This window comes from Sceloporus occidentalis, unplaced genomic scaffold, assembly GCF_023333645.1.
Source record: "Sceloporus occidentalis isolate IW3139 unplaced genomic scaffold, rSceOcc1.0.p SCAF_28, whole genome shotgun sequence".
Taxonomy (NCBI): domain Eukaryota; kingdom Metazoa; phylum Chordata; class Lepidosauria; order Squamata; family Phrynosomatidae; genus Sceloporus; species Sceloporus occidentalis.
Window position 1 is genome coordinate 7,093,632 of NW_028317008.1, and position 26,144 is coordinate 7,119,775.

At 38.4% G+C, this 26,144-nt stretch overlaps 1 protein-coding gene and 1 non-coding gene across 2 annotated transcripts in view; one reads left to right on the forward strand and one right to left on the reverse strand.

The window, feature by feature from the left end:
• Positions 1-26,144, forward strand: part of LOC149299757 (dynein axonemal heavy chain 3-like) — a 498,381-nt gene that overhangs the window by 248,701 nt on the left and 223,536 nt on the right. The window contains exons 37-39 of the mRNA XM_089486039.1: positions 12,075-12,205; positions 19,001-19,101; positions 24,972-25,086. Of these exons, the coding sequence (XP_089342165.1) occupies positions 12,075-12,205; positions 19,001-19,101; positions 24,972-25,086 (347 nt within the window). The remainder of the gene's footprint in view (positions 1-12,074; positions 12,206-19,000; positions 19,102-24,971; positions 25,087-26,144) is intronic.
• LOC149299759 (small nucleolar RNA SNORA35) lies at positions 13,332-13,461 on the reverse strand. Its single transcript, XR_016272357.1, has one exon. It is a non-coding gene; the product is annotated as a small nucleolar RNA SNORA35 (small nucleolar RNA).

The window sequence follows — 26,144 nt, forward strand, 5'->3', positions numbered from 1 at the left end:
GAAAGAATGTATCAAGCATGAAGCATTTTCTGCTGATAAAAGTCTCCTATGCATTAATGCTGATAAATGGAGTGAAAATGTACCAATTGAAGAACATTGTGATGAAAACAGGGAGAGACAGGAGGCAATATAAGAGAGATAAGAGAGCTAATGAGTTTTCTGAAAGTGAGTTTAGTTTAGTCCTTACATTACACTTGGCACACATGGCACTCACTCTACATACACAGACACCACATATTTACTTTAAAACATTTTTTTTTATAAATAATAATGCGATTTGAAAACCGTACGTGGTGTGCTTGTGGAGTTGATTAGCTTTTTAAGCTAGTGAGGGGCTGAGTGTGATTGTCTAGGGAAATCAGAGAATGGAGTGGTGATAGGAAGGTAAGTCAAAACTTGGATTATGGCTGGCATGGGGACACAGACAGAACAAGTAGTTGAGGAGAGGAGGAGAGATACCCTGGAATGGAGTCTTGAATACATCATATTTGTATATTCCCAAATAAGAGGGACTGGAAAGACTGGAAATGGGCATCAGGAAAAGAGAGGAAAAGAAAAAGGGAACCAATATTAATCATTGGTACGACTACAAGAGAGACATTGATAGGAAGATGGTGGAGGTGGCACAACATCTAAGAGCCAGAGATGAAGAACCTCTTGCCAACTGACTTTATCCCTACTCCACACGCTGGCTGCCTTGGTTTCACTCATACATCCCTCATATACAGTCTCCAAAAACTGCCCCCTACTTCTTAAAAACATTGCTTGTATGTGCCCCTTCTTAAGATGCAACCAATATTCTAGTTCACTCATTATCTTCCATCTTAACTACTACAAGTCAGTCTTAGTTGGTCTCCCTCATACTTGGTCTCTTACAATCCACAATGAAAGCTGTTTCCAGGCAATTCTTCTCTCTGGGTTACTAATGTCTAGACACACATTCACCCCTCACTTTACTCTGCATTTGACGATCTTTGTCTGTCCTTCCTATAATATCTACCTCTCAGACTTTTCAAAGGCTGTCCCTATTATTTGGAATGCCCTACCTCGGCTTATCAGACTCTAATCATGTCTCCAAGACATGTTCCCTCCAGTTCCCCCAATACCTTGCCTAACCAACTCAAGTGACCAATGTAATCATATTTACTAGCTATACAGTAGTCACACACAAGATGGATTAGACAGGGATATAGATACTGAATAAATGTAATATAAAGACCAAACTGATCTTTTTTAGGGGGGTATTAGTGAGTAACCCTTAAAGTGAACTACAGTTTGACTGACACATTCATATTAATCATCTGTAGCTGCCTTATGGAGGTATTTGATTTAATGGAAATCTGTAGCTGTTAATGCAATGTAACACCTAATCAATTTTGTATAACTAGCTGTAGGGTGCAACGGGTGCTAGATAATTGTAATAATTAGAGTGATTGATTGTTTTCTCCTAGATATATTGCAGTAAGTTTTAATATGAGCCACGCAAAGCTTTCTTAAATCAGATACCAAAGATTAGAAGTATAGAGCAATATTTCTTTTGCCAAGTTAAGCTTATTGAAAACTGTGCTGTCTGTTTCACAGGAGGAAAGGGCTTAATGTATTTTTAATGCCAAATGATCAGATAAAACTGTTACTTGGAGGCCCATCAGACTAAAAAAAGTAGTGCAAATAAAAAAAATGAAAAAAATTTAATTATTGGAATCCTGTTAAGGGCTCTGGTAATCCCTTTCTCAAGAATATTTCACATGCTTCCAAAAATGGAGGGATAATATTATAATACAAAAAGATTATACTGTTGCGATATATTTTACATACTCGGTGTTCTGTCACCTGAACCACAAACTACTATACATGGTGCAACTGTACCACATGCTACACCAAGGAGACAACTGGAGACTAGCGAGATAAATGTGTGACTGCGTAGGAGGGATTTAGGTTTTTAGAAAACTGGGTAGTGTTTGACGTACTTTCTAACAGGAAGGGGCTACACCTCAATGATAAAAGGGCTTCTGTACCGGTAGAGAAGATGGTAAAATGATTGGAGGGCGTGGGGGGGGGATAGCATTAAAGGGGTAGATAGTGTAGGTTTAGGGCAGGGCTTAACTTTACGAAGGAATGGTGGGATCAGCATAGATAGAGAAAGCACTAAACCACAACAAGTAATGACACACAGTTTAGGGAATACGATCAGTACACCTAAAGTTCAATCTTATGCAAGGTAAGGAAAATAACCTAGAGACTGTTTGGGTATCTTTCAAACTTGGTAAAAAAAATGTGATTCACATTGGTGTCATATATAGACCCCTTGGACATGCAGATGAGTGTGACTATCTGCAAGTTAAAGAAATTACTAAGATTTAAATGAAACATGAAGTTATCATTTTGGTGGACTTTTATCTCCCTGATGTATTTTGGAAAAAACAAACACCTGAGTCAGCCAGAATTAGGGACATCTTTACAGGGATTGGGTCTGTGGCAATTGGTAGATGAGCCAACAAGAAGGAGGCTGTGCTAGATTTAGTACAAATTGAACTTCTTCATATATATGCTCTGTTGTCCAGATCGGAAGTAACCCTTGGTGTCCCAGCTCAGCACCAACATACAAACAAACACAGAAGGTAGGTTGATCTTCTTACCAAAGGAACCACACAGACAAAATCCATGTCTCCAAAATATATTGTTTATTGACCCATCTCTTAATCATTAATGTACAAGCTCTGCAAAACAGAAGTCCACCAAAGGAAAAGAGAGAGACCCCAAAATGAGGGGGGGGGGTGAGATGCCTGACATCACTGTAGGAGAATGTGTAGGCTCCAGTCATCATCAGTCAATGTAGTTTTAAATGAGGACAAAGGTTGCATTGAACCACAATAAAACTAAGGAAACATTTAGATACTTAAATAGAAAGTACAGGAGGCAAGCTTAAGTGGTAGAGGCTAATACAGTGAGGGAATTTAAACAAGTATGGGATAGACATGATATATACCTTGACAATGGGACCAGTACAGATGGTACAGGTAGGCTGTTTGTGAGCAAAATGGCACAGATAGGCGGGGGGCAAAGATGGCACAGACAGGCTGTTTGGGGGGAAAGATGGCACTGGCAAGCTGTTTTTTTGGGAAAAGGTTATACAGACATGCTGTTTTGGAACAAAGATGCCAGAGGCTGCTGTTTAGGGAAAAAGATGGCAAGTCCCATGCATCCAATCTGGGTGCTGGGCAGGTCCTGTGGATGCAATCTGGGTGTCGGTAAGGTCCCGTGGATGCAATCTGGGTGCTGGGGCAAGTCCTGTGTGTACAATCTGGGTACCAAAGCTGGGTGTGTGACCTGTGATCTATGTCTGCAATTAAGGATTTCCATGCATTATTTATTTGATCTATACCTTAAATGCTGTACTTACATGTAATTTTCAGTTGATCTATATCTACAAGGCTGGGTTGCCCTATACCTGTAATGCTGTGTTTCCATGTGTTATTTATTTACTCTGTGTTTAACACAAGGCTAGCACGCAAAGAAAAAATATCCTTTCCTTGACAAAGGCTTATTGCCGAAACATTGGGGGAATCTCAGTTCTTGTTTAGACTTTGAGTGCAATTCTCATCTATTATAATTTTTTTTACTCTGTTCTTGCAAATACAGGTTTTGTTCATATGTCTTACTCAGTTGATTTATATCTGCAATTCTGTGTTTCCATATGTTCTTTATTTGATATATACCTACATGAAGGAGGAAAAGAGATGCGGGGTACTGTGAAGGAGGGGACAAAGGAAATCTGGGGGTGCTGATAGGGGAGGGGACACTACGGGGGTGCCTAAACACCTAAGGCCAACCTTGATCACGACTTGCAGGTCTGTTTCGGTTCACTTGCCAGACCTGCACCATTCATTTGCTATGTAGTCGGCATAGTATTGTGGTCCTCCCTTGTTCATGTGGTGTGATGACATCTCACTCGGAGACACATTAGGATCAGAAGGAAGGAAGACTGCACTGACGGTCTCCTCCTAATGCAGAGTTAGTGCGCCAAGTACTTTTGTTTTCTTGTGGGCTTCTTTGCTGTTGGAGTGAAGCATGTGATTGCATGCTAGGGAGTGTGTGGGGGGGGTGTCAAACAAATGCTTGTCTGAATATTTTGCTTGGTTAAATAATTATTTTAGCTGTAGTAAGAACAATGAATCTAAACCAGCATTTAGCTGTTAAATTTAGCAGATTAGGTAGCAATGCCGCAATAAAATAATTAACTGTATGATGTGCTAACTATGGGTTCTTTAGCATTTCTCCTCTATATCTTACAAAACATTCCACTCTGAACTTGCCCATATACTTAGTTTATGCCCTGTTAGTGTGCTTTGAACCTTGCTTTCATCTGTGATTAGCGGATGACCTTCAAGAAGCTTAGATGACATTCTGTGCACTTTCTTTAAATGACAATGTGATCTCATTACTCCACTGTACAATTCTGTAAACTCATGTCAGTGAACTTTGGAAATACAGTCACTGAACAATGTAACTCAAAAAACTTTGTGACAAATTGGTACAGACCATGTACTTTAGCAAAACATAGTAGGCACAATCCACAAGATATGCAAATTTATTTTCTGATCCGAGTATCATAATATGTTATTTCACATTTTATTCTTACTTTAACTCTAAATGTTTTGCTCATCAAAATATATATGTATATATAGTATAAAAATGCATTAGTATATCCTTCAAATAATACTATTACTATTTGGAACTAATTACCATTATGCCATTTTGTTATGCGATTTACTTTTATGAATCAGTAAAAAGTTTATGATGACTTTACGCATAAAAACAAAGTTGGCGTACATTTGGTTTAGCCTCCTGGATCAACTCAAAAAAGAAATGGAAAGGTTTACACTTGACAAACATTTGTCTTTTGCTTAACTTGTCAAATGAAAGAACATACTTTAAAATTGTGCTTATTTACAGTGTATAGAGACTAACACCACCAAAAATACCAATACCAATGCATCCTTAAATAACAACTTCCATGGTAAAAACCGGCCAGAGCGTTTATTAATTCACCAATAATAAAAGTTTGTTCAGTGTACAGTAACTTATTAATATATATATATATATATATACCGTATTTGCTCGATTATAAGACGACCCTGATTATAAGACGACCCCCCAAAATCTGAATATTAACTTAGGAAAAAAAGAAAAAGCCTGAATATAAGACGACCCTAAAGGAAAAAAGTTTTACCAGTAAATGTTAATTCATGTAAACTATTTTTTTTAATAAAAGCTATGATTGAGAAAAATATTTTTTTTGTTTTTATTTCTTGTATTTTCCAACCTGTCCCCCAGTTACGCACATCTGCCCCCAGGCTTGCCACTCCAATATGGCACTGTGGCCCATGATATGCCCTTTAACCCTCTATATGCCACTGTGCCCCATGGTATGCCTTTTGACCCCCTATGTGCCACTCTGCCTCCAGAAATGCCTTATACCCCTATATGCCACTCTGCCTCCAGAAATGCCTTATACCCCTATATCCCATTCTGGCATTTAGGGGGTTAAAATGCATATTATGGGGCAGAGTGGCATATAGGGAGGTATAAGGCATTTCAGGAGGCAGAGTGGCATTAAGGGAGTTAAAAGGCATTGTATAGAGCACTCTGCCTCCAGAAATGCCTTATACCCCTATATGCCACTCTGGCATTTAGGGGGTTAAAATGCATATTATGGGGCAGAGTGGCATATAGGTGTATAAGGCATTTCAGGAGGCAGAGTGCTCTATTAAATGCCCCCTTAACGCCACTCCAGAAATGCCCTATGCCCCCATTTAACACACACACACACACACACCCTATACCCCCATTTAACTAACACACACACACACACACACTCTCCCCTCCCCTCCCCTCTCAGCCCTCTCTTACCGGTGCTTCCAGCCGGGGCAGCGGGTTGACGTCGCCTTCTGCTGCAGCCGGAAGGAGGTGGAGTTGGCAGCGGGGGTTTGTATCCGTCCGTCGCGTATGCTTTCCCCGGCTGTCAGAGATCAGAGTTCCCCGCACCGGTGCGGGGAACTCTGATCTCTGACAGTCGGGGAAGGTTTGCGCGACGGACGCAGACAACCCCCGCTGCTAGCCACACCTCCTTCCGGCTGCAGCGGACGTTGTCTACGCGGATCGCGTAGACGTCAACCCGCTGCCCCGGCAATACAGCAGGAAGCACCGGTAAGTGTGTGTATGATGGGGGGTGTTAAATGGGGGGGGGGTGAGACAGGAGGATCCAGGTCCCCTGCAGCGGTGCGGGGGATCTGGATCTTAGTCTCCTAATCAGACTCTATTTGAGGTCTGATTAGAAGACGACCCCGATTAGAAGACGAGGGGTATTTTTCAGAGCATTTGCTCTGAAAAAAACCTCGTCTTATAATCGAGCAAATACGGTATATATATATATATATATATATATATATATATATAATATCCCTGAATAGCTTGTCCTTGTCAACCATCATTAACAATGACATAAAAGAAGTATATTCCGGTGTACCCCCTTGTCCACCAACCAATTGGCCTCCAATCTAGACATTACCTCCTTTTAGTACGACCATTATCCAGTACCATTACCAGTCTAGGGGAGGGATAGCCCCATCAACTCCAGAACCACCCAGATTGGCCAGCTGTGACAATAAAATAGCATTAGCATACAAAACAAACCAAGTAATAAGAAGGAGCGTAGGCAGGAAACTGTTACCAAGCTATTGATTTCCAAGTGGCTGGGGGAAGAATGGGGGGAGGTGGCACCCCTTTATATGTCCTGCTAGACAGGACTCCTCCTCTCCTCTTCCCCCACACTCACACATGGCCCCGTGTCCGTCTAACTGTGCCCTACTCCCAAGGGTCCTGTATTTTTATTCTTATGCAACTGGTGCACCACACAAGAAAGGAACAAATATTGGAAATTAAATATCTAGGATGCTGAGTTGGCTGAGTGCACCACAATACAGTATAGGAGGGGAGGCCAGAAACATAGCTCACCTAGGGCACTATAAAAACTAAGGATCTTGATGCTGATCCTATTTGCAAATGTGTGTTTGAATGGAAAGTACCCCTTTTTTGCTAAAACGATAGCAAGTAATCATTGAAAACTTGTAGGGAATGTTTAAGTGTCCAAGTATTATTAGGTGCTTGTCTTAAAAAATATATAAAATTATATGTGATACATGAAAACTTTATCTAGAATATTTTACTAAATATAACATGGAACTGTCTATGTTGATTAGCTAAATTGCTCTGATTTATTTCAGTTAATTTCAAGATATCTTTTTTTGTAGATCCCAGATATGTAAGCGAACAGCATTAATTCATGAACCTTTTAAGATGCAATTTTAAAAAGTGGAGCAAGCATTTCTAAAAGTTAAAACAAAATAACCACTAAAGAGTATTTAAGCCTAACGTAAAAGCTTTAAGTCAGGGAATAATTTTTTTTAGAGGTTAAAGGAACGGTTTTAATAGAGAGGTTTCCAAATGTAACAAATTACTTTACAACGTATTGTATGTTGTAGTTTGAGTGTGTGAATGCCTGTCTCTGATTTTCAACCTAGACATTTATCAGAATTAACATATTATTTAAATAATATATGTACCTAGAATTGATTCAACTGCCTTATAGGCCAAAGTAAGGGTGTACAACTTTAGTTTTCACAAGAATATCCATATCCTTTTGATTGCACAGACTAGTCTTGGATGAGCCTTCCCTGGGCTCCTGCTCATTGGATTTTAATGGCAAAAAAGAAATTACATAGAGAAGCTTAATGTAGTTCTTGTTTATGAGAAAAGGTTGCTAACAGTTAGAGGCATCTTGGGCCTGAGCTAGATTAATAAAAGCAAAGGGAGGTCTGTCAGGACTCGGGTAAGCAGGCCAGGTAGGAGCTCAGTTGCAGGAGATATCAGAGGCTCAGTTTGCACCCCACTTTGTATCATTACCGGGAAAAAGTTAATATGAAGCACACCGCTGGCTGAATATAAATATTATATGGTTTGTGTGAAGAACTTATGTCTGATCTTCACTGTTATTATTATTATATTTATGTGTACCCTGTTTGAATGTGGCTGCAGCTCCAGCCTTCAAAGAGACGATCCTATAATCTGGCTGGGGCTCTTAATCAGCCAGCACAGCCCTGTCTGCCCAGACGGCACCCGCACTACAGGGGGGATAACACAGGTGGGTGAAACCCATTGTATCCCTTAATCCCCTCACCTGATACATCCCCTGTATACTGATGGGATTTGTGAGGGGATGTGGCTGATGGGATTGGGGGTTGGGTTCGGTGCACAGTGAATGGAGATTGTATATAAATTCTGTGTGTTTGTAATAAAGAGATTTCTGTTTTTAACCTCAAATAAATCCTGTCTCATGATTGAGGGAAGTGCTGGTCTGTGACTGCTTTCTTCGGACAGCCACAGCGTGTCCGCTTACTGGGAGAGGGAAGGAGCTGACGGGTGGATGTGACCAGTCTGGGGCACAGGACGATCCGTCACAGTTTGTATTGGAGAAGATGGCAAGACAGGTAAGTACAAGACATGACCAAAGAGGGCACAGGCACAAAGGCAGATGTACAGCATTATAGCCCCCTAGTCGGCTTCATTGGTTGATGGCAGAGGAGGCCCCTGCCAGCGACCGATAGAGTTGCTCGTATGGACCTTTAAAATCCTGGTGCCAAAGCTCTTGCGTAGTGCGTGCCGCGTTAACCCCGAAATAATCTCTTCTACAAAAAACAGAAAAAAACAAATTAAAAAACAAACACAAAGAATGTACACGAATATTCGCCAGAACCGAACACAGGAACCGGCAAATATTTGTGGAATACGAAGATTTTTTTCCCCACGAAGACGAACACGAAGAGTTGGCCAGCGCCCAAGTCTAATAATGATGGCTTAATGAAACTTGCAACACTCTCATTGATACTTCTAATCAGGCATGGGCTGGCCATGCGTTGAACTGCCCAAATTCCTGGTGGGCTGGTGGCACCACATACGTACCTTTACTGCTGCTCCGGAGGCAGATTACATCCTTTGGTGTGCGACCACTGATGGGATAGACGTGGCAAGAGCGCGACGTGCAATTGTGTTGCGGTCGCACATACGTCATTTGTTGGCTGCTGGCCTTAAAGTGCCAGGGTCGGTTTTAATCCCCAATCTTGCTCTGCTTCCAATTAAGAGATTGTTAAATTGTAGTAATGTCATTTTAGCATTTAAATTAGTTCAGTTTTCTTCTCCTTTTTTTATAGACTGTTTTTTAAATTATTTGTATTTGTCAAGCCATATGCTGAATTCCCAAAAATCAAAACAAAAAGAGATTTCTCCTGTTCTATTCTATTTTTATTTGTGCATCCAGTAAACCTGAATGTCTATAAAACAAAAGAAGCTATTACAGGCATTGTTTTTAACTGTGAATGATATAAAATATCAAATAGTAATTGCTCCATCTATTCTTTGATATGCATGCTTAGAAGAATACAGACAAAGGGCATTAAATATAAATTGTTCCACTATTCATGAGTGTCTGGCAAATTCTTAGGCTGCAGCATATCTGTTTATATTTGCAGGATACTGATAACCCTTATCGTGGATAGGCAATGCTTATCGTGCGCCTCTGATAAACTCTGGGGCTTCAGGCCAGAGTGATGCAATAAAAGAGCACATTTGTGTTCCAGACATTTTGTAATTCTGCTGTCAAAAAATGAAATTTAAATGTCTCTTTGAGAAGTACGGATCATACTCTGAAATGTAATTTTGTATTATTTTGAAGCACTATAAAATGTGAAAAGGAAATGAAAACTAGAGAAGCAGTAACGGGTAAGGAGGGGAATTAAGGTTAAATAAGGCTACTAATAGACGTATTAAAGGAAATGTGTACTGGAGATGTCTGACTGTGGGAGGGATGCTCTGGTTTATTGGTCAAATAAAGAATTTGTGAGCCTGGTAGCACATGATCAGTTTGAGAGGATTGAATTTGTCTACAATCTGATGAGGTATATAGTCTAATTCTGCAGATACTATTGAGATCCTGATATTATTACTTTGCTGCTGGATACTAAGCAGTAACTTGCTATGAGAGGTTATCTTTAACCTTGTTTCTGCTACAAGGGTTAGTTCAAAAGATTGCTTTCTTGAACTAGATTCACCAAATGCATCCAGGGACAGACTGCTTGTAAAGTCAAGGACCCTGGGGTAATTTTTGCACCAGAGCCCTGTGGTTTCTAGTTACTCATAATGAAATTGTATAAATTAATAAAAATTATTGTTGAATATTATATGAATATGAAGCATGCATGTTAAATGAAGAGTATTAAGATGATGGGGAAAACAAAGGATGGGTTAAGAGATGATGAAAAGTTATGTTAGGGAGCATGTAGGTGGAGAGGGATGATTGTAGTGCAATATGGGTGATAATGGTAGGGGATGGAATTGGTGGTGGGGAGGAATATGGTGATGGGGGATATGAATGTGGTGGTTGGGGATAATGATTGTGGTTGGGTATTGTAATTAATTAGGATGTTACGAGTATGATGAAGGTCAGGTGCAGCTCTTCACTAGCACATACATACAGCCACTCTAACATCATAAACATACATATTGTAGGTATACACATAATCGCTAACATTTTACACATACATGCATACACATACTCCTACAACATATAATTAGACACACAGGCAATCTTATGCATACATACATATACATAGCCACTATATCACTATGCACTTACACATATAAATGAGCATGCATACATGCACACACTTTAACACCATAAAGTTAAACATACATGCAAAACCATACATTTAGACACACACAGCAACTCTAATAAAATAAACTTATACATACACACATTCACTCTCCCTGATAACCCATGCAGCTCACACATGTTCCCCTCCCTTAGCCTCCCTCTTAGATTTTTAGCTCAAATTTTTTTCAGAGCTACAAGTTGATCTGCAATGTTTATTACATTGTGTGAAAGTAGTTTATCTTGTTAAAATAACTTTTATAATAAAATAGCAATTTCTTTAGTTAATTTCATGTTTAAGAAGTTTTTCCCCATTATATGAACTATACCGGTGTTTTCTCAGTTGGTCCCATCCCATCACACAATGCCATATTAGGAACTATGAATTTTCATGTGTATCTTATTTAAGAGTAATGTGTTTTTCTAATATACATTTATTTTTAATATTTCTAATACTCCATTTAATTACAGAAGTGTTAATATCAGCAGAATAGGTGAAACAACAGCACATTTAACTACTCAAAGAGGACATCTGCAGAAAAAAGTATCTGAGTAAAAAATACAGTACTATATACAATACTGTAGGATAGCATTGACAAAAAACTGGTTTTATCTAATTTGTTTCAATAAACATGCTTTATCTCCATACCTGGAGTCTGACAATGTTGTCAGCCATTGTCGTTTAAAAAATATATATAACTAGTTATAAAAAATGGTCAAAGTTCCCCTTGAAGTGTATAAACTTTTCCAAAGATATTAAATTTTTACATAACATTTTATTGTAGCGTTAGCAGATTCTGTAGCGCTGTTATAATTGGAGAGAATGAAAATTAACTATAACATTAGAATTGACATTATACGAAATTGACAACTAAGAAGATAGTCTCGCTCTTGGGAACTTAAACCGTATCAGGACATAATTGGACTGCTGAGGAAGAGGGGAAGGATAAATAGGGATATGTGGAAGTAGCACAGTATAAGTTGGGACGACCAACGAAATGCATAGTTCTTTTATATATTGATTTTTGTAACTGGCTATTGTACAAACTTGGATCTAGAGTGTTTGCTTGGAGACTGGTGAGTGAAGTCAACACGTGGTGAGAGAGTTAACATCACATACGAGTTTTGCTGTAAAATGCACTTGCACTTTAGCTGGTTCTCAGTGCTTTTATCTCTTTGTTACTGTATACAGTGCTGCGCTATATATGTCTGTCTTCTTCCCTGTGTGAGGAGAGTGTGTACCTCCTATAGAAGGTGTCTACCCTCTGTTACAGGTTGAATTGAAATAAAATCAAACATTTTTATATTGCAGGTGTTCTGGCTAATGTGTTCCGAAACCATGCTATGAGCCTGACAAAGGGTAGAAAATGGTGCATATTCGATGGACCAGTTGATGCAGTGTGGGTAGAAAATATAAACACAGTTCTTGATGATAACAAGAAGGTAAATGGAACACGGTACTTTGATTTGATTTATCTTGAAATGGTATTTGCCCTTATACACCTCTCTCAATTTACAGACAGTATTATTTCTCACACATAGCTGAATATCTGGTTAGTGAAGAAATAGCAGAGTTCATCTCAGTTTTTAATGTGTTTCTATTTATAACACACCTGTGCAATATTTTTCATTAAAGCCTCTCTGGAATAAATAAGGGTCACGTTTGCAGATTGAATGAGGTTTATGTTCAAAGTGAATATAGAACTTCAAGTTCTGTACCTTAACCCCTTCGTGACAAAGGCTGATTCTATTTTTTGTACCCTTCGTGACAATGGCTGTTTTATCGTTTCTGCGGTGTTTGTGTTTAGCTGTAGTTTTCTCTTAACCCATTTACTAAACCCACACAAGTTATATATTGTTTTTTTCAGGACAAGAAGGGCTTTCTTCAGACACCATAATTTTTTTCATATGATGTAATTTCCTATAATAAAAATAATAAAATATGACGAAAAATTGAAAAAATAAACACATTTTCTCACTTTTATTTGAAAAATCTTTTATTCATCATAAAAAACTACTGAAAAAACCTGCTAAATAGATTCTACTATTTGTCCCGAGTTTAGAAATACCCAATGTTTTTATGTTTTTTTGCTTTCTTCTACACGTTATGGGGCAATAAGTACAAGTAGAGTTTTGCTAATTCAAAACCATTTTTCTCTGAATCTGGTAATTCTGTCTCTATGTGGTATTTGGGGCATCTTTGAAGCCAGCAAATTAAATTTACCCCACCAAACCATATATTTTTGAAAACTAGACACCCCAGGGTATTTTAGATGCTGATAGTTTAACCCTTTCCATGCACAAATCCTACCACCAACCCTTGTCAAAGTTTGTGATAGTAATTGTTTTTGGTGTTTTTTTCACATACTTTGTACTTCAGGTGTGAAATTACAGCTCCTGGTATATGTTGCTGTCACACAACACCCCGATATGTGTTCAGCAACATCTCCTGAGTACATTGATACCCCACATGCATGGGTTTGTCAGATTGTTTGGGGGCAAAAGGGCCACATTTGGAACATGAGCAATTCAAATTCAGTAGGAATTTTACATCTGGGTAAAGAAAAATGCTTGTACCCAACTATCAGTAGGGACAGGTTACAAGAAAGCCTGGCCTATCTCCAAGAAGGGATTTGATCTAGCACCTTAAGTGGTCCCTCATGCCACGGAGTGGACACAGGGTTCACTTGACAGTGCAAATAAAAACGCTTAAAAATGGAGGAGCAAATAAAAGCTAAAAAACTGTAAATGTAACAAAAAAAAAAAAAAAAAAAAAATACAAAAATGGAGCAGGAACAAAAAAAAATCAAAAATGGGAAACTGTGTGATACAGCTTGAAGCAGTCACCGACACAGAGTGCAGGTTTTCCAGGGCAATCTGGACAGTAAAATGTGGTGTCCTTTCTTTGCCCCCTGCTGTAGCATACCCTGCATCTCTTTTGGGGATTCTGCTTCTTTGCTGTAGGGGGGATTTTAAAAATAAAATGGGTAGCCCCAATTCTGTTGGTTCCCATCACTACTTGGGGACCAGGTGCATCACGGTACAAGATACCTGAAATTACTTCGAGCTGAAACTGCAAAAAAGACAGCTTCAGCCCAGTGTCTGCTTTTTTGTGCAGCAAAAAAGCGTTATAGGTTGCAATTTGCATTAGGTAAATTGCAACCTTCTTGTACCAGGCCTTTGTCTTCCTCATAATGAGGTAGGGCTGTAGGAGTTGATCTGACAGATCAACTCCACCCATGTGCTTGTTATAGGCCCTGATGCACACTGGCTTTGTAGTGACCCCAGCTCTGCCACGGACAGAAACCTCCACGGTTCTTTCATCGTGGATGGTGCTCAGCATGCACACCTCTTTTCTGTCCCTGAACTTCAATGCCAAAAGCTCCTCTTGGCGTAGAGCTGAGGTCTCCCCCTTTCCTAGCCGGGTTCGTACCAGGTGTTGTGGGAAACCCAAGCGGTTCTTTTTTATAGTACCGCAAGCTACCGTATCGAAACAATACAGCAGCTTGAACAAAGGGACGCTTGTATAGAAGTTATCTACATACAAGTGGTAGCCTTTGTTCATAAGGGGGAATATTAGGTCCCAAACAATCTTGGCACTGGTGCCCAGATGGTCTGGGCAACCTGGAGGGTCAAGGTAGCTATCCTTACCCTCGTATACCCGGAAGGCATGAGTATATCCTGTCTCGCTCTCGCAGAGCTTATACACCTTCACTCCATACCTAGAGCGCTTGGAAGGAATATACTGCTTGAATCCCAACCTTCCTTTATATTTCATCAGGGATTCATCCACGCAGATATCCCTTCCAGGTGTATAAACCTCTGGAAACCTGGCAGCAAGATGGGTAATCAGGGGGCGGATTTTGTAGAGCCTATCAAACTGGGGGTGCTCCTTAGGGGGGCACAGGCTGTTGTCGCTAAAGTGCATGAAACGAAGAATCATTTCATACCTTTGCCTAGTTATAGTTTGGGCATAAATGGGGGTACTAAAGATGGGGCTGGTGCTCCAGTAGGAGCGGATGGAGGGCTTTTTTATAATGCCCATTAACATTGTGAGTGCCCAGAATTTAAGAAATTCTGGCACGTCAATGGGAGTCCATGGCTGTTTTGCCCAAAAAGAATTAGGGCTAGCAGCACGGTGCTGCTGGGCATAAATGTTTGTTTGTGTGACAATGTCTCCCAAGACATCGTCTCCCAAAAAAACCTGCACAAATTGCAGTGGAGTGAATCCTGTAACATCAATATTGATGCCAGGAATTCCAGAAAAAGGAGGGATAGCTGGCTTGTACCTATTAGGCGCTACCCATGCCTCTGGTGCACTGCCACGACTACGTGTGGCAGGCGTCCTAACAGCCACAGATACATCACTAGATGTATCTGTGAACTGACCAACGTCAAAATCTGACGCTGTATCAGTGGCCTCAGAATCTGTGGCCAAAAAGGCATACGCCTCCTCAGCCGTATACCGCTGCATGGTAACAATTGCAGCAAAAATAGTGGGGAAGGAAAGGGTTAATGGCTATAATAAAAACTAAAAAAAACCACTAAAAAAAGTAAAAAAAAACGTAAAAAAAAAAAACCCCCAAAAACAATTGCCACTATGCAAGATCACTGTTTATGCAGTGATCAATGGCAATGAAGGGGTTAATATTATATGGGTGGCTCTTATAAGAGCCTTTGGATCAATATATATATATTTTTTTATTAGAGAATACCTGAAATACCAGAAAACACACCGATCTGTCTCTCTCCCTCACTAGAAACAAGTGAAGGAGGGAGGCAGATCCAATACTGATCAAAGGCAATGTTTAGAAAACATTGCCTTTGATTTAGCAAATCATGATCACTCTTATGAGTGATCTGACCACTAGGGGTGTTATTCACTGGATGTCCATGACATCCAGCAACACCCCCCCCCGATGATGACAGCAGGCTCCGCCCCCCGGCTTCATGGGCGCCGCCATCTTGAAACACCGCGTGTGTTTCGAAGACGCCGGCACCGGGAAGGTAAGTTGAGCATTTAGGAAGCGATCGCGAGTCGCTTCCTTTGCTAAACAGGTGTTGCAAAGATGCCTCGATACTGAGGCATCTTAGCAACACCAGCTAAGCAAAGGAAGCGACTCGCGATCGCTTCCTAAACCCGTTTTTCGGCGGCGGGCGCCGCCATGTTTGAAAGACTTGCAGTCTTTCAAACATGTTTTTTTATTTGCTCCTAGGAGCGATCGGGGGGGGCCGGGAATGTTTTTTTTGGTGTTGCTCAATGCCTCGATGTCGAGGCATTAGAGCAACACCGTTTGAGTGAAAAAATCGATCACGGATCGATTTTTTCACCCGTTTAAAGACGTGCCGGTCCTGGCACGTCAATTGTCATAATCGTCACGATTTTCTGTGACGTGCCCGGACCGGCAATTGTCATCAAGGGGTTAAACGGTAAGAAAAGGAAGATTTGCTTTTGCTTCTTTTTAACAAAATGTAATAAGAAATCAAATTGTTAGCATACAATTATACCAACACGATAGCACAGGGCTCGACAAATCCCAGGTCGCCATGGCGACTCAGAATTTTGTCCTGGCGCCTAGGAGTTTGTCAGCCTCTTACATCCACACAAAAAAATGCCCCCGCGGGGGCGCTGCTGCTGCTGCTGTCTGCCCAGGAGTCTGGGCAGACAGCACAGCCACTCAGAGCCCGCCCCCGAGCCTGAGATCACTCCCACAGAGTGATCCTGTAGGCTGAAACCGCGATTGCAGGCAGCTTCAGGAAAGCTTCAGGAAAGGGGGTTTAGTGCTGACACAACACCCCACTGCTCCCTGATCGCTCCATGAGAGCGACAGTGCAGCGTTAACCCCTTCAATTCCACAATTGTGTATAACACATTCGTGGCATTGCAGGGGTTAACATTTAAACATTATTAAAAAATAATTCAAAAAAAAAAAAATAACCCAACAAAAAACAGCACTGACCTGAAAGTCCAGGGTGCTTCCAGGTCTCAGGTCAAATGCTGTGAGTTTAGTAAGTGGGCTGATGATGATCAGATCACTCCTAACCAACTGTTAGTTAAAAAAAAAAATCCTGGCTCCTAACTTTTTTAGCTGGCGCCTAGATTCACAACATATTTGTCAAGCCCTGCGATAGCATCTACAGCCAGTCATATATAGATTAATACTTTTTATGCAAGCTACTTGACGTCTGAACCATTTAAATGCCGAAGGGAGTGAGTTGTGTTACTTGATCTTCAATGCATTGTTCGCATATTGGTACACAGTGTTAATGTATGAAAAGTGACTCTTAGGCAAACTGTCCTGCTGAGTGGACCATTCCATTGGTTGCTTTGGTGATAATATATATATATATATATATATATATATATATACAGTGGATATAAAAAGTCTACACACCCCTGTTAAAATGCCAGGTTCTTGTGATTTTAAAGAATAAGACAAAGATAAATCATGTCCAAACTTTTTCCACCTTTAATGTGACCTATAACGTGAACAATTCAATTGCAAAACCAGCTGAAATCTTTGAGGGGGAATTAAACAAAAAAAACCTCACAATAACCTGGCTGCATTAGTGTGCACACCCTTACACTAATACTTTGTTGAAGCACCTTTTAATTTTATTACAGCAATGAGTCTTTTTGGGTAGGAGTCTATTAGCATGGCACATCTTGACGTGGCAATATATGCCCAGTTTTCTTAGCAAAAGTGCTCTAATCGCTCAGATTGTGAGGACATCTTGTTGCACAGCCCTCTTCAGATCACCCCACAGATGTTCAATTGGATTCAGGCCTGGGCTCTGGCTGGACCATTCCCTTTTCACCCAAATTAGACCTGTGCATTCGTTTCTGTACAAATGCATTTTCATGTCGAATTTTACCATTTCGTTAATTCGTCTGAATAACAAAGGAACAAATGCAACATTGGACGAAAGAATCTAAAATGGAATGAAACCGATTAATTTTGTCGAATACGAAGAATTTTTTTTCCTTGAAAACACAAAAATGAACACAAATTTTCCGCTGGCGCCCAAGAGTAACCAAAATATCTCATACATGTATATTCTAAATGATGACCTACTTATTGTCTAACATAAGTCAAAATGGTGCAGTACTTCAGAATTGAAATTATGCAAGTTGTAGTAAAGCTTTTATGAGTTCAAGGGAAAGGGTAATTCAAAAAAGTAATAAACTCTAAACTATACCCGGCAAGAAACTTGTATACTCACATGTGAAAGGTATTAAAGATATACTCACCTTTAATCAATAAATTCCTAAACATGTATAGTTAAATCACATTAAAATAGTTATCCAGTTATGCTCCACACTACAAATCCATCCCATGTTTACTGTATGATAAAATGTTAACGAAACTCTTTAAATTCTTTAGTGTACTTATACAGCTGTTGCCCCCTGAATTATTTTAGGCTCCCAGGCTTTATTGGGTATAAGTATATACCTGTGGTGGAGAAAGAAAGAAATAACTAAAAAACTTAGGTATTTGCCAGAAATGACGGATAATGCTTTATACCCCAATGTTATTCTCACAAAAATAGCCCCATGTACGTGTTATTACATAAATACTACTGGTTTCCTGTTGGAACTAATGATATTGGTATTTTCTATACATTGTGTTACAATAGTTTAAAATATATCAAAACATGTCAAAGAGCTTAAAACAGTAATAGAGCCGATACACCGTCAGAGGGCTTTTTACATTAGATTTCAAATATGTTTTGAAATATTGTATAAATAGACGCTACTTGATATCTCCATTATTGTGAAAGTATTTTTGCCACAAGTAGGACAAAGGAATCATATATGAGATGACAGCATTCTAAATACAATGCTGTGCAGTGCTTAAAAAAGGAAAATGAAAAGATTAATAAAGCCAACACATGAAGTTGTATCAATATCAATTGTCACAGAGGCTAATTTATTAAGGTAATTCAACCTTAGTCTTATTTATACTTTAGAAAATCCATGTTGCTTGCAGCCCAGATGTCATATAATAGTTGGCTAGAACTGACTCCAGCCTTTCTGCATTAAGTTATGTTTGCAGCTTGTAGAACTCATGAGTTCTCCCTAAATGTGTTTGTTATTTTTATAGTGAATACATAGGTGTTTGCCCCTTCAATACAAAATCACAATATTAGTTTTCAGTTCAAGATTGTATGCAATGACAACATTGAAAATCTAATAATATTTCTTTTTAATAATACACCAATTCACTTGTGTTGTAGCTCTGCCTGATGAGTGGAGAGATCATTCAAATGAGCTTACAACAAAATGTGATTTTTGAGGTCCTGGATCTTGAACAGGCTTCCCCTGCTACCGTCAGTAGGTAAGATTTGTTTGACATTATTGATTCTTAAGTTAATTTCACTGTGCTCTGTGCTCTCTTATCTGGACTTCATTTTAGTAATATTATTCTGGCTATGTGTATATATATATATATATATATATATATATATATATATATATATATATATATATATGTATATATATATATATATATATATATATGAGTAGAGGTAGAGTGATGGAAAACCCTCCACTTAAAATTACAGCTTACAGGAAAATATACATGGCCGCAAAAGAAAGCATGAGGTTTAACCATTCTTTGGGGTACAAAATATTTTTGGTAATGATGTGGTTAATTTATTATTGTCAGGTGTTTTTTGTTTTTGTTTTTAAGAACTATCATATTTATCTGTGCTGTATCCCATACCCCAATGCACGTTAATTAAAGAAAATGGTTTGTTGCCTTTTATACAAGATAACATTCCTTTACCCGTGCTATACATTTTCAATGTGACCATTATTTATTTTCCTCCTTTCTCACCCTTATAATTTGTCTTTTGTTGCAACTTGCAGGATGTCTGTCTGAAATTCCTGATTTTTCTAGGTTACCTTACTGAAAGCAGTTGGTATTGCGTGTAATCTTTTACTGTTATCTGCATGACATATTCACACAAAATCCCTCAGGGCCAATATGACCTTAAAGAAGATATGAATGTATTTGCAGTAGAGATAATATCGTAATATAATGTCATTGCTTTATGTTAAAAGGGATATTTGAATGAATATAATATAGATATAGTGCATTTTCTCCTTCATAACAAAGCATCTTGGGTCCCATTTAGTGCTTAGTCATAATAGAGTTTTGCTACTTTATTAACTTATTATAGCAATTAGAAACTTGGTAATACATGGGATACTGAGATTCGTTATTATATATTTTTGAAAAATTGTTAATATTCTTCACAGTAGATTTCCCCATAAAATAATTGCTTGCACAAAAAATAAACTGGAAATATAAAAACTTCATATGCGAGTAGATTGGGTAGATTATTCGTATTCATATGTCCTTAGTTGAGCTTTAATTTCCTAGCATTACTATAATAACAATTCTGGAGCCGAAACAAAATTATCAATATACAGAGCTATCTCTGCATACTCCTTGCATCCAAAATAAAGAGTGGTTTAGGCTTCTTAAAGATTGAAATCAATGGTAGAGCCAACAGAGGTAAAAAATAGAAACAAGATGATATAGACATACATTTACTAAGGTAAGCAGATGCTCTGTGGCATATTCATAAAGCTATAGACAAGGCGTCAAAGGGAAACATGGGGAACAGGTACATCTACTGTTATGCTTTAAAAACTTTGGCCAAAGTTTTAAAGTCTTTCAGTCTTACAAGGCTAACAGACAGGCCAACCATCATACCCCCCTTCACTAACTGTCTGAAACAGCAGATTTCACATGACTTTTGTTTTATAGAGCACATTTATTTCTAAATATATATTTTGTGCCAATTAATCAGCTTTGTACAGTTTAGAGACATGGGAGTACATTATCATTTAATACAGTGGAAGATTCCTTTCTTTTCAAGTCTAGGCAGAAATGCATATTAGCTGATTTTGGATATCTGGTGTTTACAAAATATATACATTACAGTACTGTACAAACGTTTTAGACGAGTGTGAAAAATTCTGTAAAATAAGAAATCTTTCAAAAACAGATATGTTAATAGTTTCTCTTTATCACTTAACAAAATGAGTGAACACACAAACTAAATCAAATCAATATTTGATGTGACCATACTTTGCCTTCAAAACAGCAACAAAACGGATGCTTGACTCTATCTCTTGTGTACTATACCCTAACCCGCTCTAGATTGTAAGCTTGTTTGAGCGGGGCCCTCCTCATCTCTTGTTTCTGTAAGTCAAATTGCTAGGTTTGCCCTACTTGTTATGCCCTGTTTACCCATTGTACAGTGCTGCAGAATATGACAGCGCTATAGAAAACAATATATAATAATCTTAATTATCTTCCAAAAATTCAAGAAAAACATGTATAAAAATCAAAACATTAACGGAAGAATAAAAATGTTCACAAAACTACTCAAAATACCTACAAATCATTCTGACTTTACCAATCTTTGATTTTGTTGATGGCTACAAGTGTAAAAATGAGAACAATGGTGAGCAACTCAACAAAACCCGAAGTCTTAGTTTTGATATGGTCAAAATAGGGACAGTTATGAATTTAAGCAGAGAATCTAAATAAAAATATTTAATATACCTCATTTCTTGATTATGCTAACATTCACAATGGATGAAATAAAAAACAGAATTTAACCAAAAATATGATTTATTTGTTGGTCTTTTATATGCCCCATGAGCCAAGGTCATTTTCACTTACACTCCTGTTTAATCAGATATGACCCTACACATTTCTGCAGAGCCACATTTTAAAGAAATATATTGAACTATTTTATTTGTAAAATGAATTAGTAGCATTATTAAACAGCTATTGTTAAATGTAGTACAATAGGCAATGCATTCACCACAGTTGTATTACTTGGAACACATTAGCTACATAAATATTTCTTTTACAATGACTGAACTCCTGTGACCCAAACCTTGTCAATGGATCAAAATAGCTTTGACTTTTATCACAGAGGTTATTGTTCTTTATGTTAAATGCAACATATTACATTAGGTTTACATTGTTAGACTTCTGTTTGACAATACATCAGCTTTTGAATTTTACAGTGAAAGCTTCAGCATTGGAACATGAGAGATGAATGTACTGTGGGGCTTCTCTCAATGTACTGCAATTAGGTTTAATAAAGGAGATTTCATTTCCTTTTTTCTGTGTTTTCACATTTTGTTTTCCTTAGGGAGGAAAGATTTACAGCTCATAGCAACTGAATAGATTTTATAGATGTTCTCTTTATTTTACATTTCACTTGCACACATCTGAATACATCTTAAAGTCAAATGATTCTAAAACTATTTTTCTAGAAAATTAGTTTACGTTAGTCTCCCAGAATTAGGGGAGGACCAGCAAGCGGGGCAGGGGGGATGCTGTCTGTTTGAAAGTGGGTAAATAGGAAAGGTGTCCCAGCTGGGCTATAATTTGAACATTCTTGGCTGCTACCAGAAATCTGTTTGTATTCCACACAGAAAACAGGATTGTCTACAGTAACAAGAATGTCCCTTGTTACACAAAGTCTGAGTCATTTTTGTGCTCCTGTTATGGGACCCCAATTCTGTGTAGCCCACTTTTGTTGAATTTGTGTTTGGCAGTACTGTTTCTCATGTATTATTACATATAAGGTGTTTATTAATTGTCCCTGTTGTTGAAACAATAGCCTTAAACAAAAGTATAGCTTCTAGACCTTAACCTAGAGAGTATGTGATATGGAAATAGCTGTGAGGGCTAGTTGTACAGGACAGTTCATTCACTCAACGTATAATACAATTTTGTTTTTTGCATATTTTAAAGAAAACGTTCGAAAAGTTAAAAAAAATAAAATAAAAAGCTCAAAATATCACAATTCAATAGGTTTCCACTCACTTGGTTTAGAGTTCTGTCAAATCACCTCTAGACATGATGAAATATTGTAATATTTGGCCTTTGGTCATACAGGCATTTAAATTTTTTTTGTGTCCTTCTTTGGTGTAGCTTTATATGTTTGCTTGGATTTCCTGCCATCAAAAAAAGGTGAACAATAATTTTAAAAGGGTTTTTTTTGTCAATGGCTAGTATTTTGTCAGCTGATCAAAATAACCAATATCAACACAGTGTGTTCGATGTCCCTTATGTAACACTCTCTGTATGTATTTTCATCACACAATATCATGGAATATTAGGCCAAAAAATACCATAATGCTTTCTGTCATATGGTCACATACAATCTCCTTACAGTTGTGTTTTGTTCATCCATATGATCAAATTCAGCTTTCGCAGGTGAATACCCCCTTACCCAGGGGCGTACCTAGAGTATTTGGCACCCGGGGCGGATCCTGTAAGTGGCACCCCCCCCCCACCAAATGTAAAGACATCTACAAAATTATGTTAAGAATATTTATTGCACCAATTTGTAAACTGTATGTCAACTGTAAACAACAAGAAATCTGAAAAAATAAATTAATAACTTATAAGTAAAATAAATACGTTTAAATAACATTTACTGAACATATAATAGTGCTTTCTTTAATAACCCTCCAAAAAAACAGCGTCCACATATAGAACCTGACCAGCACCCAAATTACATACACATAGGACGTGCCATCTTTGCCCCCAAACAGCCCAGCATGAGTCAGCATTGTTCCCAAACAGCCGAGTGTACGCCATCTTTGTCCCATGAACACGCTACCTGTGCCATCTTTGCCCCATGAACACGCTACCTGTGCCATCTTTGTCCCATAAACACCCTGCCTGTGCCATTTTTGTCCCATAAACACCCTGCTTATACCATCTTTGCCTTTTTGACAAATCAACTATACACCTATGATTAACACAAACACTTTTACAGTCACTCACTAATTCACTTTCATTCACACAATTCATTCACACAATCATTTATTCTTTCACACAAATTATTTACATATTCATTGATGCATTCTCACAAATTCATTAATTCTCTCACTCATTCAAACAATTCATCCACACATTAATCCATTCATTTTCGCTCTCTTATTCTGACTCTTTATTTCAATATTCTTGCTACCCTCCTTTCTCCCTATCTACCCCTTCTCACTCCCTTCTCCCTATCTACCCCCTATCCCCCCGTCTCACTCCCTTCTCCCTATCTACCCCTCCTAACTATCTACCCTCTCCCCCCTTTGAAGTTCACTTACCTTTCAGGAGTCATGCGGTGGGGATGCAAGGCCTCTGTCTCCCAGCTCTGCCACTGTATGGAACAGTATAGAGTGATGGGAGTTATGATGTACTTTAGAGCATAATTATATAATGAAAAAGACATTGGAAATGGTACAGCATAACACCCATCACTCTTACACATTTACCAATCCACAGATTCCACACATACCAATCCACAGATTCCACACATACCAATCCACATTTACCAATCCACAGATTCCACACATACCAATCCACACTTACCAATCCACATATACCAATCCACAGATTCCACATTTACCAATCCACACATACCAATCCACAGATTCCACACATACCAATCCACAGATTCCACACATACCAATCCACACTTACCAATCCACACATACCAATCCACACATACCACGCATACCAATCCACACATACCAATCCAGATTCTACGCATACCAATCCACACATACCAATCCACAGATTCCACACATACCAATCCACAGATTCCACACATACCAATCCACACTTACCAATCCACATTTACCAATCCACAGATTCCACACATACCAATCCACAGATTCCACACATACCAATCCACTCTCACTCTCACTGAATGATTTCCTACCTTTCCTCTTTTCTTCTTACAGCAGTCAGCTCCTTATCTTCCTCTTCGCTCCTCTTCTTCTGTCTTCTTCGCTCCTCTTCTTCTGTCTTCTTCCTGTTCAGAGGGCACGGACGGCGGTGGGCGCGGCTTCAGTGTTGTGCGCCGGGATCTGACAACAAACCCCGGCGCACAGCAGCAGTTGCCGCTTGGATCGCGAGGGAGCGGTATCGGAGGGCTTTAACAGACCTCCGGCTCCCTTGAGTGATTTTAAGCCGGTTCAAGGGAATTTTACTGGTCTAAAATGGACAATTTTGTCTATGGACATTTTAAATACTATAAATACAAAAAAATTATGATGATCCTGCCCCTAAAGCAATGATGTTTATCAATTATTAATGTGTATTGTGTTTTCAGATTGTAAGTGTATATCAGGCTTTTGGCTACAATTATTTTGTTTTGCCAGATGCGGTATGATCTACATGGAAGCTAAGGACTTAGGATGGCAGCCATTAACAGAGTCTTGGCTGCAAACAAAGCTCCCAGCAATTCTTAGTCCTGAGGAATGCCAGATTGTTCAGGTAGGAGTTCAATTCATACTATTTTTTTTTGTGAAAAAAATTATTTTTGTTCTGTAAAAAATTCCTAGCCGTGGTCAACATTTCATCACATAATAAAGAACCAATACTGTGAACAAGGCATTTTTTTTAGACCCTTATAGAAGTAATCATAACTCTTGTCAAGTGTTACAACGATAAAGACAAATGATCTGCATTGCCTGACTCTCGATGCATTTCCTCCCCAGAACAAAGAAATGCACATTTTCCAGATGCACGTAGAAAACCATTTGTCTTATCAGCCCTTTACGTAGGTTTAATGAATCTAGATATATATATTATTTTAAAAAAATGTGAAGATAGTTTCAAGATAGAATTCAAGACATTTTTCACAAAAAGCATCAAAAACATGTGTTCTCCCATTTCACCATTCCTAAACAGTGCCTTATAAATGAAAGGGAATATTATTAAATAGTTAATATCATATGTTCCCTTATTTGATTAGTGTTAGTTAGTGATTTGTTAGTGTTAGCAGAAGTGGATAAGGTGTGCTCTCAAAATGACCCTGTCAAGTGTAGAAGAGATAGAAAAGAATGCTGTTTTCAAGAAAAAATGCTGTATCCATCTTCCTTACCTGTAATTTATCATACTTCAAACAATATATTATAATATACTATATGAGCAATAATCCCATACAAACATAGGTCATGAAATTAGATGGATCTATGATATATTGTAGAAAATCTAACAATTATAATTAATCGGTGAATTTTGTAAATAATATGACCTTACATAATTTTATTATGTAAACTTAAACCCTTCCAATGCTCAGCTAAAGGATATGATGTTTGCTGAAGAACTTTGAAGCAACCTTGTACTAAATGAACCTGTAAAATATGAATGAAATGGGCATAACTAAAAATCCTGATGCTATGAAGAAAACTGTTAGATTTTGATGAAAACATATTTTGTATTGAGAAATTAAATGGAAATGTGATATTAGTTCATTTGTCATTCTCTGCTGCAGTTAGCATGCATTATTTTATATTTGAAATTGTTCTCACTGCATAATGAAAAATGCC